We start from the raw sequence: 18,125 nt of genomic DNA on the forward strand, positions 1-18,125 counted from the left end.
AGAACGCATGCGCCAAAGCCGTGTTCAGTTGCCACGACAACTGTCATTTTTGAAGGGCCGCTTTTGAACTACTTCGAAGGTATGGCGCCAACGGCTCACGCGATCACAAAGGACGCTTCGTCCACGTTTTGCTGCCCAAGTCAAGAAAACTCAGCGAAAGAATCTCAACCAAGTCAAAGGAATTTGTTGTTCAGAATAGAGTGAGCAGCTTTCATTCGTTTGCTGTCAGGTGTAAATGCACTTGTAACTGACCGAGAAGCTGATGCCGATGTAGTCAGGGCAGAAATGTCGACGATGTCGATTTGCAGCAAAGGATGAGGTTCGATCTCTTGTATGAAATTGGAAAAGGTGGATTTGGTGAAGTATTTGTCGCCCAGGAGGGTCGACGAAAAGTAGTGGTCAAGCGATGCCAGAGAAGCCGTGTTTGCTTCAATGAAGTATCTATTTACCGTTATATTGAGGAGAAAAGAGGACAGAATGCATCACTTGCTGATCGGATCATACAGTTACTGGACGTGCAAGAAGATCGATCCAGTGCTGATGTGAATCATGGATTTGTATATTTATTATTGGAGGAAGCCGAGGGCTGGAGAATAGCGGATCAGATTCACCGTGACTTGTTTAGTTATGTGTCTCATTGTAGTAACATTCACAACGTAGAGGTTAGACAATGGCTGATACAGGTCGTCGATGCTTTGCTCTTTCTACATGGCATTGAGGTGATCCATCGTGACGTCAAGCCACACAACATGCTGCTATGTGCTGGTGGACAGCTGAAACTGTGTGACATGGGTACGGCTGTACGTCTTGATGACCCTGGTCAGGCACGCAGCGGTGGCGGAACACCGAACTATATGGCACCGGAGATATTTAACTCCGACCAACTACCGATGAAAGCGAGCGACTTGTGGTCACTTGGGGCCACGCTGTTCTTCCTGTTGGAGAAGAAAGCTCCATTCCAGGCGAAGGACATTGCCAGCGTACAGCAGAGAGTGTGCTCATGTGATTATGAGCTTGCAAAGACAGTGCCCGCTTGGGCAAAGTCCCTGATCGCTCAGCTCCTGCAGCCAGACCCTGGTCGGCGACTGCCGCTCTCGGCTGTAAAAGAGCAGCTAGAGTCTTGCCTGTCACTGGACAAGTCTAAATCTGACGCCGGTGGCGGCGGCGGTGTTGCCAATGCCAGCGGCTCTGGCCTGTCTGAACAGGTGAACGGAACGTCCAGCAACAAGCCAGCGCGCCTGTCAGCCGAAGGCCTGCGTACAGAGTCACGCGTTAGCAAGACACATCAGTACGAGCTGCGCTCCGATGGATGGGTAACCCTGGTTGATAAAGTCTACAATCGGCGACTGGAGGTATCCCGCGATGGAGGCCAGGTTGTGGAAGTGAACAAGGATGCTAAGAAGATGTACACCTATGATAGCATGCCGCGACGGCTGTTCCACTTCTACGGCCTCCTCCAGAAGTTTGTTGAGCACCTGCGCGCCTGGACGATCAAGGGTCGCTGCTACACGGCCAACTCCTACTCGTCGCTGGTGGAGAGCGGTCGTTTCCGCTTTTGGCTCTGGACCGGTGCTGATGTCACTAAGCTTGGTTTACAGCCGTCCGGTCGTGTGGAGATCACTCTAGCTAATGGTACACGTTCTCAGTTTTCCAGCATGAACAATGCAATCGCCGCTGGTCACAGGGACATCTGTGAGCAGGCGTGGAAAGGGCTGACGGAGCTACGTGAGGATGTTAGAATTGCGGTGGAGAGAGGCCGGCCACTGCCTGTGGTGCACGGGCTGCGTTCAAGCTGGTAAGCTATGATCAGATACGTGTTGGTTACTGTGTGTGTGTGTGTGTGTGTGTGTGTGTGTGTGTGTGTGTGTGTGTGTGTGTGTGCCAGCTAGTTCGGTTGGTGGGTACACTTATGCCAGATAGTGTTGGGCCTGTTGCCAACGGGCTCGGCTGCTTGAAGGTGTATTGTTGTACCTACCACCTTTGTTGGTTTCAGGGTTCATATACTTTCTATTTGAAGTATACATACCTGTTAACCATGGACTGCTTCTGGCTAGATTAACTCTTGTGTAATCAATGGTGCTAGTGAAGCTTATATCAGATCCACTCTGATTTAGCCACCCACACTAGTACCAAGTATTACTTTCACTGGGGGCAGGGGTACCTGCAGTTGGATCCCGGGACGGATACCCTGATGCCGTCAATCCTTTTTCTGCACCTTGTCTTCACCCACTTACTGAGGTGTGGTGAGCCTGTAAGTGGGATCATTTCAAGTCCACCCTAGTTTGGGGATTTCAGGGGGTGTCGGCCGCTGGGTGGTTCAATGGCCAATTGAGTCATCTTTCCAAGATTCCTTTTGAGTCTCTCTCCCCTCTCCCGGGGAGACCCACGTGACCAGTTTTGGCAGTGAGCAAGTACAAGTACAAGTGTGTGTGTGTGTGTGTGTGTGTCTAAATAAATGCGAAATGTAAGATAGGGATTCACTGGCCAGAAAAGCCACTTCAACCAGCTGTGTGGAGTAGACCAAGCTAGAATTATTGGCGGTCAATTCATCAGCCTTGCAAGCTGTTGAATGGTGTAATCCCAGCGCAAGTTGCTATGTCTAAAGGCCGATTCACAATACAACTTCTTGTGACGTGACATGCGACTTGCGACACCTGCAACGAGCTGCGACAGCGACGCACGGTTCACTATCTTTTTCATGTTTGCGACATCCTTGTGCACTATAAGTATAGTAGTACAGTATAGTAGTACTATGCACGTGCACCCAGGATCGAAACTGTACTCCATTTCTGTATGTCGCGTGTCGCATGTTGCAAAAGTTGAACTTTCTTCAACTAATTCTGCGACAGGTGCCTTGCGACAGCTCATGACAGGCAGTTTCTTGTCGCAAATCGCGTGTCACGTCGCAGAATTGTATTGTGAATCAGCCTTTACGTAGCTTGTTCGCTATCATCGCTTCAGCGATGGGCAGGAGTATGAGTGTGTGTGTGTGTGTGTGTGTGTGTGTGTGTGTGTGTGTGTGTGTGTGCGTGTTTGCCAAAGCAGTTACCTATGCATGCACCCTACACTTGCTTGGGTAGCCAGTATAGACAGCGCGCTGCTTTGATAGAAGCAGGCACTAGATGCACTAGTACCTTGAGTGAAATTGGAGTTTCTTTACCAACTAGCCTCGGCAACTGAGTGCTGAGAACCCAGAGCGAACAAACATACCAACATCAGCCATGAAGCTACGTGTATATGGTAGCACACTGGATTGTGAAAAGAATTCGGGTGGACACACCCATTCCCATAGCGCTGCATATCACATCCGAACCAGTTCCGTTATTTTACAACGTTTCGGCACTTGGCCATCATCAGGTAATAACAATGAATACCGTGGAAGCCACACAAGAGCAGTATATACGCAGAGTGTAGCGCCAAAAAAGATGCGAATTATGTCACCTAGTATGACAGAGAGAGAGAAAAGGCGCAACTAGCACATCACGGAGGAGAAGCAGCAGAAGGTAGCGCGCATTGTGCTCTGTGAATGCCATTGCGTTGCGCAGAGTGTAGCCCCAAAAAATAAAATGATGCGAGTTATGTCACCTCTATACAGAGGGGGGGGGGGGGGGAGAGAGAGAGAAGGTGCAACTGTGCACATCACGGAGAAGAAGAGCGCGCCGTTGTGCTCTACGAAGTGAGGGTACATGCCAAATAATTATGGTGTTAATTCTAGCACAGGATCTAGGAGGGGAGCACGGAGCCCCATGAGTCAATGCACTCTGAGGTTAAAACTTCCATGCCAAACTGTTACCACCAGGGACGCGACGAGGCATCAGGAATAGAATGGTTTTGAGTGACCCGCCTCATATTATAATTATTCAGTGATATTGAAGTAGCAGCAGGGGAAGCTGAGAAAATTCACAACAAATCCCATCCGGTGCTTATGAACACAGGAGACATCAGTACTGCCGCCGTCTTCTCTGCGATGCCATCGAAGACAAATGCGCAGAGAAAGATTACCGCGGGAGGCGATACAAGCAGTCTAGAGAGCAACTGTGGACGTTTACACAGTCGGACTACCTATTGATCCGTTCTCTTCAACGTGCAGTGGTTACCGAAGAACGAATAAGTTCCAACGCCAGACTAAATCGGAAGATTTCTGGGCTTCGAGAGGCGGATCAACGTGTGGCGGGAACCAACAGCTCACCCCGCGGCCCAACTCCTGTTGCCGCCGTTGGTGTTGCGTCACCCGGTGGGCATACGACCAATGCTGAGCCAGTCAATGAGCGGGCGTTGGTGGTGGGCGACTGTGTGTCCGACCAGACAAGGCGTCTGCTGGAACATGGACCTAGCTTTGTCCCGTCGACGGGGAGGCTCACCAAGCAAGAACGAACAGATGTTGAGACATCGGTTGAGAGGATGGCGTTCACCCTCCGGTGGCAACAGCCCCAGCCTCAGGGTGTGGACCTCAAAGAGGAGGACCCACCGCCAGAGATCAGACAGGACAAGAAATTGTGGAAGCTGATGAAGCGTGGCTTTAAGCAGCCCCCACAGATGGACGACAAAGACGAAAGGAACATGGCCAACTTCCGCGACGAGGTGTTACGAGCTTACGACAGACACACACCCTCTAAGCCCAATCTGACGCAGGAGGAGCGGGTGGAGCTGAAGCGACTTCGCACAGACCAAGAAACCATCATCAAACCATCGGATAAAAGTAAAAAACTCGTTGCTATGAGACAGGAGCTGTATTTGCAAAAAGCGGAAGACATATTATCGAACATGACCATGTATGAGAAAGTAGATTTGACCATAGAGTCCTACGAGACCAAGACACGAGAAGTAATACTGTCAGAGTGCAAGAACATGGATTCAAAACTCCTAAAGTCAATCCTACCAAGCAGTACGAAGTTCCCCGAGTGGTACGGTCTTCCAAAGGACCATAAGCAGAACTTACCATTGCGACCCGTGGTAGCAGCGTGCGACAGCCCAACGACTGGAGTATCTATTGTATTGGAGCGCATCCTACAGCAGCTCATTCAATTTGTCCCGGCCCACCTGGCTAACACGACGGAAGCAATAACCCACATCTGTGACGCATGTCCGGGATTGAACGCCCCCGATGGCACCATTGTTATGTCCATGGATGTAGTCGGGTTATATCCGAGCATACCTATTCGGGAGGGCGTTCAGGCAGTGGTGGATATGCTGCAGCAGTATTCCCAGCGGATCGACATGTTTGGGCTGAGTGTGAGCGGGGTACGGAATCTGCTGCTGTTTGTTCTCAGCCACAACTATTTCAGATTCGGCCATCAGATCTATCACCAAGTGGACGGGGTTGCAATGGGTAACAATCTTGCACCCCCATTTGCGATTCTATTCATGCATACGGTTGAGGCCAGGCTTCTGCAGGATTCTCCGTTAGTACCGCTCCTCTACAAACGCTACATCGACGATATCCTGCTGCTATGGACCCACGGCAGAGAGAGCTTGATGCGGTCTGTGCAGCATTTCAACTCTGCACACCCAAGTATCAACTTCACATATGAGCTCAGCGAGGTGAGTGGCTCCATAAATTATATGGATATCACAATTATGATCCAGGAAGGCAAGCTGGCATACAAGCTGTACCAGAAGGCATGTGCTAGTGGTCTACTCATTGATTATACTTCGGCAGTTCCCCACCATATCAAATTGGCAGTTGCTTCGTCACAATTCCTAAGAGCTCAGAGGCTCTCATCGAATACCAGAATGCGTGCAGAAAGTGAAGCGATGGTTCATGAGCAATTAAGATTGAACAATTACCCAGAGAAAATCATTGAAGAGGCACGCACTGCCTCCATAAGGCCAAAGCGTCGTCGCCATGCCAACCCATGCTGCGCATTTCTAAAGCTTCCATATAAGTCAGATAAAGTACATCAAGCAGTGAATAAAGCAATCAGAAAGTATAAAATTCCGGTTAGAGTCGTATATGAGCACACTGGTAGCCTGAGGCGCACATTGTGTCGCTCCGCCCTCGTTCCTCCTCTATGTGTCAAGGCTGCAAATCCGCTACAACCGAAAAAGAGAGGTCGCCCAAAGGGGCCATGTATCTCGTGTATATCCGGGGGACAGGATGTATGTATGCAGAAGAATGTTGTATATCAGCTGAAGTGCAAAGAATGTCCGGAACAATATGTTGGTGAGACTGGCCGCTTTCTGGAAACTCGCCTGGAAGAACATAATGGTGAGGCAAGACGCCAGGAACTCGACAAGCCATGGGGCCAACATTTTCGCACCACTCACCCTGGATGTAAGCTTAACTATGGGCAAAGTGCATTCTCTGCAGTTGAAGTAATAGGAAGAGAGCCTGATCGAGCCCGTCGCAAACTGCGCGAGGCGATTGAGATTCGTGATGCCAAGCCCCATGTGAACATAAGCACCGGATGGGATTTGTTGTGAATTTTCTCAGCTTCCCCTGCTGCTACTTCAATATCACTGAATAATTATAATATGAGGCGGGTCACTCAAAACCATTCTATTCCTGATGCCTCGTCGCGTCCCTGGTGGTAACAGTTTGGCATGGAAGTTTTAACCTCATAGTGCATTGACTCATGGGGCTCCGTGCTCCCCTCCTAGATCCTGTGCTAGAATTAACACCATAATTATTTGGCATGTACCCTCACTTCGTAGAGCACAACGGCGCGCTCTTCTTCTCCGTGATGTGCACAGTTGCACCTTCTCTCTCCCCCCCCCCCCCCCCCCCCTCTGTATAGAGGTGACATAACTCGCATCATTTTATTTTTTGGCGCTACACTCTGCGCAACGCAATGGCATTCACAGAGCACAATGCGCGCTACCTTCTGCTGCTTCTCCTCCGTGATGTGCTAGTTGCGCCTTTTCTCTCTCTCTGTCATACTAGGTGACATAATTCGCATCTTTTTTGGCGCTACACTCTGCGTATATACTGCTCTTGTGTGGCTTCCACGGTATTCATTGTTATTACCTGATGATGGCCAAGTGCCGAAACGTTGTAAAATAACGGAACTGGTTCGGATGTGATATGCAGCGCTATGGGAATGGGTGTGTCCACCCGAATTCTTTTCACAGATGAAGCTGCAGGAAGCCTCAGCCCTTCTTCAAACACTGGATTGTGCAGCCGAAATTAGTCCAGCTAACTGTTTCTTCCGAATGCGTTGGCAAAAAGGTAGCCTTCCAACAGGTTGGCCTATTCCAGTGTGCTCCGTGTGGTGTGTACCAGGTGTCCATTAGGGGGTCAATTCACATGGCTTCGCCAGTTGTATGGATTAGGCAGTTATCTGGCGCTAGTCTTGATCTCTTTCATTCAGATCTTGTCCGTTATCGTTGCGTTGCTATAAGAGAAAGTGTGTTAGTGTACCTCCAGTGCATTTGCATTGATCTGCGTGCTTCTCTTCGGACGAGCGTGCATGGTGCATGACAAAAACAAGCTAAACATCACGGCGAACTAAGAATGGTAGCTTTGACAAGATGGTGACGAAAGACTAAAGGCCAATTCACAATACAACTTTCTGCAACGCGACACGCGATTTGCGACAGTTGCGACAAGAAACTGCCTGTCACGAGCTGTCGCAAGGCACCTGTGTAAGTTGAAGAAAGTTCAACTTTTGCGACATGCGACACGCGACATACACAAATGGAGTACAGTTTCGACCCTGGGTGCATGTGCAGTGCACGTGCATAGTACTACTTGTGCATGAGGATGTCGCAAACATGAAAAATATTGTGAACCGTGTGTCGCTGTCGCAGCTCGTCGCATGTGTCGCAAGTCGCATGTCGCGTCTGTTGGTGTTGGACAAACTACGGATATAAACATGTCGGTCCTTTCTTGCAATTTGGATAGATGTTGCTGCATATCCTGAGAGCTCTTCGGTGGAGGTAGATGAATAGCAGATAAAGGAATGAATTCGTTATCTACCTCCACTAAGGAGCTCTCAAAAAGCGAAACAGCAGCTGTATGCAGAATATGCGCAACATCTACCCAAGAACGAATGTCCTCGCTATGGTGTTGAAAATGTGGGCCAAGAGCGCAGCGTGGAGTATTTCAAGTTAGTATTATTCAATGGCCAAGTTCGTCGCAGCTTTTAAGTTTCTATGCTGTTGTTGTTTGTGTTGTTTGTTGTGCTTTGTGGATTGTAGGATGCAAGCTCCGAACACCACAACCAGTATGGCCAGTGGAAGTCTGCTGCACTAACACTTGATCTGTGTCACTCTACTTGCACACCTCCTGTTGTGCCTGCTCCTGTCGCCAATATGTCTTTCTCCATGCTGGGCTGAGCTTCATTGCAACCGGAGCGAGCCTAGTCTCTCGTTGCCGCGGTTCATTTCCCCCATTTTGGTTCAATGTCACGAAATCACAAAACTGGAACATCGAGTACAGGTCAGACCTCGCTATAACGACCCCCGCTATGGGTTATCAAAATGGGTGCCTTATTATTTATTTATTTATTTTTTACTGGTAATTACTTTTTACAGCACTGCAGTTTTGAGCAAAATATCGAGTTTTGGTGGGCTTTTGAATTTGAGAAAATCCAAGGCTTCTCAGGGACTTTCTCAACACAATCAGTCACCAAAGTTGAAAACAAGTACAAAAGTTGGACAAAACAGACTCATAGCCACATTTTTGTAGAAAGTTGAGCGGCAGCAGGAGCTCAATCAAAAATGCCTCGTCATCAGCGACAATTATCGTTGATTTTTCCTTGAAACTCATTTTGTCTCGAGCAAAACCAAAGCAAAATATCGACGGAGAAAGGAAATGCCAAGCAGGATTATCGAAAAGTTTGCGGCAAAATTATGCGGCAAAATATCGATGTGGGCAGAGCAAATTTGGGCCATGACTAGATCACACACACCCGTGGCTCCTTCTTGCTACACTGCTCATCCGCCCCAACAGGGTGTGTCCTCATGCCGTACCTACTCTACTCGCAGGGGGGGGGGGGGGTACGATGGGTCGTGGATCGAGCCATATTGCCAGGCGCCATGTGCCAATGTTGCAAAAGAAGGACCTACGAGTGGGATTCGAACCCAGCACCCCTGTCTTTCCGGGACCGTCAGTCCCTACCGATTAGGCTACCGAGGGTCCCACCCACCCATGATGCCCGGTTTCACTCAGTCGGCAGAGCACGAGGGTACAGTAATGGATAATGGTTATCATACAGAATTGCACACTTATTCAGAGAGAGAGAGAAAGAGTTCTCAGGTAATACACTGTTGTCTAGCATGAAACTAATCCGTAGGAAACTGATCTGCGGAGAGCTGGTCTTAATCGGCAAGAAACTAACCCGTAGGAAACTAGAAAGGCAGCAGCTTTTATAGCGAAGGTAGAGAACTAAGGTTGGTAAGACAAGGATTACGAAATCATCCTTCTACAAGTTCTAGAATAGTGGAGAAGGTAAACCTAGATCATCATTGCTATACATGTAGATGAAAATTAATGAGCATTGCGTAACATTAACATAATGACTAAGCGAGGTGTTCTAGAAGATGAGATATCTATATTATGCAATTTAGTCAGCAACAACTCATCAGGCATATTACTTGGAAGGTATGGAACAGTCCGGAATCAACGACGTGATTGACTAACTAAAAGGAAGTGGTAGAAGTACTAGTTCTAGAAGTGCTGACAACAAGGTTACAAGCATGGGAGATCTAATTATAGCTTATGACGAGGCTTACGTTTACGTGCATGTACTACAGTACTAGTAGTAGTCGCAATCAAGTCATGTACATGTCATAATAATTATAATGTATGCATTTCTACCCTAACAATGCCTTCTTGTTACATGACGACCAGGCACTACGTAACGAAATGGGTGACCATGGTGACGGAGACCGCTCCTAAACGTAAAGGGTGGGAAGCGGGGGGGGGGGGGGGGGGGGGGGGGGGGGGGTGACGGTCTAGATGTTGGCGGATAATGCCGGCATTATATCGAGCATTATACACCACCCGGCCGGAGCATTACGAGCATTATAAAGCATTACGAGGCCAAAAATGGCATTATACGACGTTCTACATGACTGCATAGTAGATCTACACACATCGTCAATTCGTCATGTACAGATTAGTATCGGCTATAGCGTTGGTCATTGATTAATTGGCAACATCTATTACTATACGCGATGTATTAGTATTACTACAAGCGAAAGACCACCGTACACATCATGCATGGTACCAAACAGATCGTGGCACGCAGTGCCATGCAGTAGTGCTAGCTAGCTGTGGTCCAGCACAGTGTGGAAACTCTCGCAGAAACTTCCGATCCCGGAAGTCTATCTTCGGCCAGCAACTGTTACTTTTTGACATGAAGATCCAGGTAACAACGCCGAACCAACGAAACAAATGTGAGCCAGCATGGAACGGTGGAGGTGCGCACACGCACACATTCCAGACCTTACCCGGGTACCGTCCACAATGTTACAAAAAATAGTTTTCATCGAAGCAAGAGTCCATGTCTTTGTCGAAGAGTAACGCTGGACTTTCACCGGACATTGACCATTGTGTAAGACCAGCTAACTAGCAGCCAACGCTGATGGCTGACTCGCCGCGATGCCTTTCTTGGGATTGGGAGGAAGCTGAGCTTTCTCCAGATGAGCTTTTGGCGGAGTCCTCTGATGTAGTGATGATAGTGACGTCCTCGAGTTGGAAAATGCAGATCCTGCCGCGATAGCAAGGAAGCGGTCTTTTCAGAAAACAGCTATTACCAAGTCCGAAAATGTTTCCAAAAGGACGCGAGTAGCTCATAGACAGAGCACTAAAGTGGCCATCAGTGCCGAAACACGGGTGCGGGAGTTCGCAGATGAGCCGCTCAAAAGCGACTGTGGCAAGTAGTTAGTGTGCCTGGCATGCCATACAACATTGTCAGGGAAGGAGAGTATAATCATGTCCCATATTGCTACCGCGAGACACAAACAAGGAAAGGCCCGTTTGGAGAGGGAAACTCAGAGGCAGAAGCTGGTCAAGGAGTCCTTCTTGGCGTATCAGAAACGACTTGGGAAGGCTCTAGCTGGCACCGGTCTTACTGAGGCCGTTAGTTCAGCCGAGTCTCAGCGGCGGATCCAGATTGTGCGTTCTATGTTGCAAGCAGGAATCCCACTCGCAAAGGTTGATTACTTACGACCGCTTTTGGAATCTGACAGAAACGAAAGATTGACTGACTCGAGCCACTTGTCACTCTACGTGCCGTTCCTCCTAGAGGAGGAAGTGAAGCAGCTGAAGGAAGAACTGACAGAGGCCCGGTTTAGTTCCGTAGTATTTGATGGAAGTACTCACCTTGGGGAGGCATTGGTAATAGTGATAAGATATGTGGATTCAAGCTGGTCGCTCCAGCAGCGCCTCATCCGTCTTCACGTCCTGGCAAAGAGCCTCAACGGCTCTCAATTGGCAAGGGAACTCATCACCTGCCTGTCAACGCAATATCAAATTGCCGCCGACATGCTAATAGCCGCAATGCGAGATGGTGCCGCTGTTAACGGAGCTGCCTTGACAAAAGTAAAGGATGTCATGTACCCTGACCTATTGTATGTGTTTGTACCTAGCGTACATGTTTACCTGATATTGTACTACAGTAAAACCGGTCAAGGCGACCACCTGTCCTGGACGACCACTGCAACCAGGACCAAGGGGTGCTATTTCCAGTCAAGTGACCCTGGATAAGGCGACCACCTGGTAACAGAGACCACATTTTGAAGGTCCCTTGAGCGGTCGTGTTAGACAGATTTCACTATATGTGTTTATCATAGCTGCATGGGTGCAATATTATATCGTTTTTCTTAGCCCAATACCGCAAGGTTCAGGTGTTTATATTCCATGCGGCGGAGCATTATCAGCATTATTTGGAGCATTATATGGCCTTTTGTGGAGCGTTCCATTCAGACAGTACTCGAGTATGGGAGCAACTCATTTGCTCACTGCTTGTCAGTAACTCTGCATGACCGTCTAGTCCGTCTTAGTAATAGAGCTCTACGCATTGTGTTCAGTATGCCTCGTTTTTCTGACGTATCCCTTATTAATGCACGCCATCACATTCTCCCTTTTTCTGTGCGCTATCAGTTCAAACTCTATATCTTAGTGTTTCGTGTCCTGAATCAGTTAACTACTACTCTCCTTAGGGACCATCGCAAAAGTTCGCAGAAGCCCCCGAAACGAAGACCGTTAGTTTCGGGCCTGACCCCTCTCCCTCCCCCCCCCCCCCCCCCTCAAACGAAACGACAGTTATAATATGGGCTTCATTATTTCACTTGGATGCTCACACATAATAATTATTATAATATACTACACAAGCATTGTTGTATCAGTGTGTAACAATGTACAGCACTTTATAAATGCAACGATGATATTACCTTGCAGTGGGTGATCTAAGAACGAGAACAGCTAGAGCTATGCAGTTGTATCCTTTGAGCATGCTAATCTATATCAGCTCCTACATGTCGTCAATACTTTTTTGAATTGAAGCCCGGTTTGCGATTTTCGACACCGACTCCCTCCCCCCCCCCCCCCCCCCCAAACGTATGCTCTTCGTTTCAGGGGCTTCTGCGAACTTTTGCGATGGTCCCTTACTGATTGCTTTTGCCTTCGTTCTACTTCTACTCGTACCAATTCCTGCACTCGCTCCCAGGTATCTTCGTCTGTGACTCTACCCAAAGCTAAAACTCGTTTCGGTCTCTTTTCAGTTTCTTTCATCGGTTCCGACCGTTGGAATGCACTCCCCGCTGCAGCCCGCTTATGCTCTTCCCTGCATCTATTCCGTAATTCAGTACTTTCATTTCTAGGGTACCCTGTAAGAAGGCCTTAGGCCTGTGGGTATTGCCCTATAAAAAATTTGATAATAATAATAATTACTGAGAGCATTATATCCCATATTACCAAGCATTATCCGCCAACACCTAGGGGTAGGGTCCAGCGGATAATGCTCCGAAAATGTTCGTATAATGCTAACCACAATGCTCCAAAAACTACCTTATAATGCTGATTATAATGCTTCAGCAAGGGATATAATGCTCTTGGTTTGGGACAAAAATGGAAGAAAGTCTGCACATTGTCAAACTTCCAGGAAATTATGCATATCGTCGATCTGCGTCTGAAGTTGCCACCTTATCTCTCACGAGCTCCACCACTTCTTAGCACTATAAGACATGATCGCTTCTCCATTCCAACTTTGATGCAGGGTTGTGGCAGAATAGTCGGTGTATCAAATCTTTCCCCTAATTATCCATGTAGTGAGAGATGAAACCATTATTGTAGGTAGTCATTCATTGTTGGGATGAAGTTTATCTTGGCAAATAGTATTCCTGCCTGCAGACAAGCTGTCACTGCATCCACTCTGTGAATAATGCCTTCATCTGAAACACCAGACGTGAGGCCGGCTCCTGAGATCCGATCTCAGATGGAGAGCCCTCCCATTTGTGGAAATCTTGAAAACACGTGGTCAGAAGTTATTTTGCCACTCTACATCCTTTACTTGTGCTCTCATCTTCTCCTTGAGATGGTGTGTAGACATATGGCTTGCCACAATACTCTTCCTTTCTAATAGCATTTGACTCTAGGCCTGGCATTACAGCCGTCCACAACTAACTGTACGTGCTTCATCAGGAAAGTAAGACAGGCGCTGCTGAGCAATCGACTTGGTACTGAGTCCATGAGAAATTCTAGTTATTTTCGAGCCTCCTGAACTGGACTCAGCAAAGGCAGTTCTTTTGGAACGAGCTCTTTCTGTTTATAGCCGCTCCTTCATCCTGGTCCAAATTTAGCAATGCATCAGTGTCTACTGCTTTATCGCTAGAGATGCTATCGCCAGAGCCTCTGGCACAACTAGAAAACTCTTCTTCGTCTGTTTGATATGCACTTCGCGTATGTCTCCTCTCCATTATTCTAAAAGAAAAAGAAACCTCGTAAATAATTTCTCCGGATTTGTGTCACTTGAACTGCCTCGGCCTCGGTTGGGAATGCTTCACAAATGTCTTGTATACATTTACCTGACCACATCGCTACAATCATAACGTTTTTATGTAGCAATATTAATGTAGCGTTAGTGCTAAAGGTGTTACGTGTCTACACAATCACAAAGTCATGCGCAGGTACAATGCATAGTGCTCAAATGCCCGGAATGGGAGGAGCGTAGTACGCAAGAGGTAAACAAAAGGAGTACAATAGGGCTGTTTCGTTGTTACTCAGAGTTTCATGGCAAAAACCAATCATCAGACAACATCAGTTCTCATGATCATGATTGTAGCCGATTGTTGCCAAAAACCTGGGATTTCCCGATATTATCCACTATGAAACTCGTTATGCCCGCGGCTCAAATCTCACATAATGCTCGTTTTGTTCCTTTCTAAATTCTAATGCTCCATAATGCTCTGGTGCTCGGATAGTCGTATAATAGGGAGGTTTAGTTCCCACGTAACGGAAACGCGTACGTGGGTGATCCACGTAAAGTGGATGAAGGGCATCCACGTTGCGATGGTGTGTTTAGTCACATGGAACAAACAAAAGCCTGAAGCGAAAGGCCCAAACCTGGTCAAAGACGAAGCTACCCGGGCCTAAGAAGCTCATCGAATATTTTGATTTCGTGCTTCGGAAATTTCTTCAGCTGAGCACCCTCACAGCTCGCAAAATGCGCTCCATTCTGATTTTCACCCACGTTCTGGCGGAACGTGGGTGAGCCTCCATACACGGTATGTCGTGAATCAGAAAACGTCTGTACGTGTACGTGGGTCACTGAGTATCACGTGGTACACACACGTAAAGTACCCACGGATAGGCCTTGACGGATTATGCTAATAATATTTTCGTGAAATTATGCTTTTCGCATTGCTGAAAAAATTGCAGAATTATGCTATTTTTATGCTAAAAGTTATCATATTATGCCGCATTATGCTCACATATGCTGCTAATGTATATGATGGTTCTGTGCAAAATAACAGGGGAATTTTTTATAGGGCATTGTACTGTAGTAGCAAAAGTTCAACGGGGTTAACGCACCGTCCGACCTACAATTGTAGCTACGACCATCACTGATTGTAATGGGCTGAACATGTTATCAAGGGAGTCGTCAACCTACGACTTCCTGGTGTATCTACTTGTACTTGTAGAACATGACTGTACAACTCTATCGAATTTGGTGCGAACAGGCGGATTATTCCATTATTTATGCGATTTGCCTTGAATTATGCGATTATTCGATTTTGGTAGGAATTATGCGAAAAATTATGCTAGCATAATCCGTCAAGGCCTACCCACGGATTACGTGGGACTAAACCTCCCTATTAAATGCCGAATAGCTCGACTTGTCAGGGGTTCTCATTGTAGGGCTGATAATCCCCTGACCCAGGGGATTATTCTTCATAATCCCCTATAACTAGGTGAGGGGAAAGAGCCCAAGACTTTGGACTGCTCTCACTATACCTAGCGAGAGTAGGCCAAAGCAAGCTAGCCAAACAAACCCCAAAGAGCCAGCCTGGAAGCCGCTGTGTGAAATCTCAATCAAATGATCTTATTATAGGAAGGTAATTGAACAAGTGGACATATTTACAAAACTCTTACATGAGCACCGTGAATATGTTTTTGTATTAGATGAACATGGATGTGAACGTGCAATTACAGCTGCTCATGAATAATAATTGGCAACAAGGTACATGTGTCTGCAACGTCAACCACAACGTTGCCATGGGAACTGAACAACAAATGAAAGCAAATACATTGTATTGTATCGTAAATAGGTTTACTATGGAACCTAAACAAGAGAAGTGTTGTTCTTTGTATTTTGAATTCGCAAGAAATCCAACACGCCCGCATTTCATTTTGTATAAATGTTATGTTCGTCCCCTCCTTGAATATGCTGTTCCCGTTTGGATGTTTTCCGTTTCAGCCCGCGGCACCATGTCCACAACCCTTGATAAACTGCAGGCTACTGCTGCTAGAGCATACTTAAATAGTAAACTCAAGCGTCGGCCTGACTGGACGACTTCCAAAGAAGACCTCAATGTTCTGTCCTCTTGGGAATCTTTAGCATGGCGACGGCAGATTCTTGGCCTTGTCTATTTCCGCCATGTATTCTCCCAATACCCCTCCTTGTTGTCTCACTTCCAGCTACCCTCTTCCCAAAGCAGTCGTCACCCTTCATCCATAATTCTTCCTAAACCTGGCACCTTCTTTCGTAAATCAACCCTTTTTTCTTTGAGTGTTGCCTGGAATAAACTTCCTGAAGATATTCGTTCACTCTCTACAACAGCGAAATTTAGTATTGCTGTTCGTCGGTATCATTCGCAATCAATGTTTTCTTTGAAAGGTATTCCTGACTTTTGTGTCTAGGCTAACCACATCTATGATAGTTTCAATAGTTTGTGTATATGTCAGTTATAGTAGTCCGCAATGCTGCTTTTCTAATTCTCATTATGATTAGCATGCAATGTACTACCCGAAGTACTGAATTTACTTCTTCTGTACTCTATATTCTAATGTATCTTCTACCTCTTCTCCCTTACGAACATACTTTCTCATTTTCCATACTTACTTAGGAGACTCCCTTCGATAGGCATCTATTTGCCTCTGGAGGATCCGTGAAATAAAAATCAATCAAAAATCAATCAATCAATTTCGATCTCAACAACAATGTTGCCATGGAAACTGAACACTGGTCATACTGCCCATCAGGCATCACCCTCCCTCCGCCTCCCCCTCAAAAATTAATTGGCTGAGAGAATCGGCACAACATGTGGCGCCTGAACTCCCACCAGAACAAGAAGAAAACCAGGGAGTAGTACAATACTCCCTGAAGAAAACCATAACAGGGTGAGGCAATGTAAAGAGAAAAAAGATCAGGTATTGTTTTTTCATTTGTCAGATTGTGTTTTGTTCCTGTGTCATGTTTCCTTGCCTTTCCTTTTTTTGTTGAGCTTGAAAAAGTACGTACTGAGTACTGTACTCCCTGCATGCTTACAACTAAAAAAGTGTGAAACGCGGCGCGGCGCTGCGCGCCTTGGGGATTATGAAAAAATATTCTCCTCGGATCCGTGCACTATCCTATACATAATGCCGGCATTATCCGCTGGACCCTACCTTGGGGGGTCTGTCAGACAAAATCCCCATGGGTATCTGCAAGAGTACTCTTGGTATCTGTCATATCTATCAAGTATCATTCATGCTCATCGTCTCGTCTCTACCCAGCGGCCCACGTTTAGGAAGTAATAGTTGAAGTTATTTACCCACACTCACATATAACATGTATAATTTTTACCTCGACTGGCTTGATTGAGAGTCTTGTCCGAGCCTTTCTCTTGACTCACGTGAAACTGAGAAGATACAGTCAAACAAGACCAGTTTTCGTCAGACTGGATCTTCTCTGCAGTGGAACCAGGGAGTCGTAGAATACGTGGTATTTTACGACTCCCTGAGTGGAACATAATCATCGCATTTCTCCTCACGCTGCGCCTGGCATTTTGTGCAATGACTGTGACCAAGAGTAGACCCAGGTGCTCGAAGTCCGTACACTTTTACAGTGTGTGTTTGCCGAGCTGAAACTCACACTAGCAATGATCACTTGCCAGAATCCTGCTCGTGGATGGAAGGTATCTTGTCCAAGTTTGTTCTGAGGCCAGGCTCGATTGAACCAGGCCATCTTTCGATCCGATCTGTTTCTCTGGAGTTCGCTGATTTTTCATACATGTATGTGTCGCAGAGGGTACTTTAAAGGGGAAGTGCATCGATTTTTCGAGTAGGGTCCAGAAGAAAGACAATTTGATATCGGTTCGAATGGCATATCTCTTGCTTCCATACGATAAGCCAAACTTGCCAAATCGCCAATTGTATGCTCACGTTGCCATAGCGACCAGCGGAGTGATGACGTACGAAAGGCTTAGCTCCTCCACAGGAGAAGGTCGATCACTGCATAAATTGGTCATTTTCAATTATCTTATTGTATTCACGATGTGAAAGAAGTGCTGTGTTCAATGCTGTTAGTGCCGTGAACTATTTGTCGCCCTTCTCATGTATTTCCCAAGGCTGACTGTGCCTACGAAATGGTTTCCTCCAGGACAAGATGCTTGGAATTCGCCGTCTCTCCTGAGACATTTTCAGCAAACTTTCAAACCTACGACATTATTTCATTCGTCAATCTCCACCACCCGTCGTC

General features: G+C 46.9%; 1 protein-coding gene across 2 annotated transcripts; it reads left to right on the forward strand.

Moving 5' to 3' along the window:
• Nucleotides 1-130: 130 nt before the first annotated feature.
• Nucleotides 131-16,548, forward strand: LOC135814129 (uncharacterized). 2 transcript variants are annotated; one of them, XR_010553160.1, is made up of 3 exons: nucleotides 131-1,795; nucleotides 8,140-8,380; nucleotides 15,864-16,548. XR_010553160.1 is itself a non-coding variant. In XM_065327196.1 (2 exons), exons 1-2 carry the CDS (start codon nucleotides 315-317, stop codon nucleotides 8,192-8,194), a joined length of 1,536 nt encoding a protein of 511 aa, XP_065183268.1. In that variant the 5' UTR covers nucleotides 131-314; the 3' UTR covers nucleotides 8,195-9,807. The 2 variants fall into 2 exon arrangements, 1 of the variants encoding a protein (XP_065183268.1); XM_065327196.1 differs by lacking the exon at nucleotides 15,864-16,548 and having other exon boundaries at nucleotides 8,140-9,807.
• Nucleotides 16,549-18,125: the final 1,577 nt, after the last annotated feature.

This window comes from Sycon ciliatum, chromosome 1, assembly GCF_964019385.1.
Source record: "Sycon ciliatum chromosome 1, ocSycCili1.1, whole genome shotgun sequence".
Taxonomy (NCBI): domain Eukaryota; kingdom Metazoa; phylum Porifera; class Calcarea; order Leucosolenida; family Sycettidae; genus Sycon; species Sycon ciliatum.

Bases quoted from the DNA above. Each gene is read 5' to 3' on its own strand.
- LOC135814129 (XM_065327196.1), top strand. From the start codon at position 315: ATGAGGTTCGATCTCTTGTATGAAATTGGAAAAGGTGGATTTGGTGAA. The intron at 1,796-8,139 runs GTAAGCTATGAT...TGTGGATTGTAG, and splicing joins CACGGGCTGCGTTCAAGCTG to GATGCAAGCTCCGAACACCA.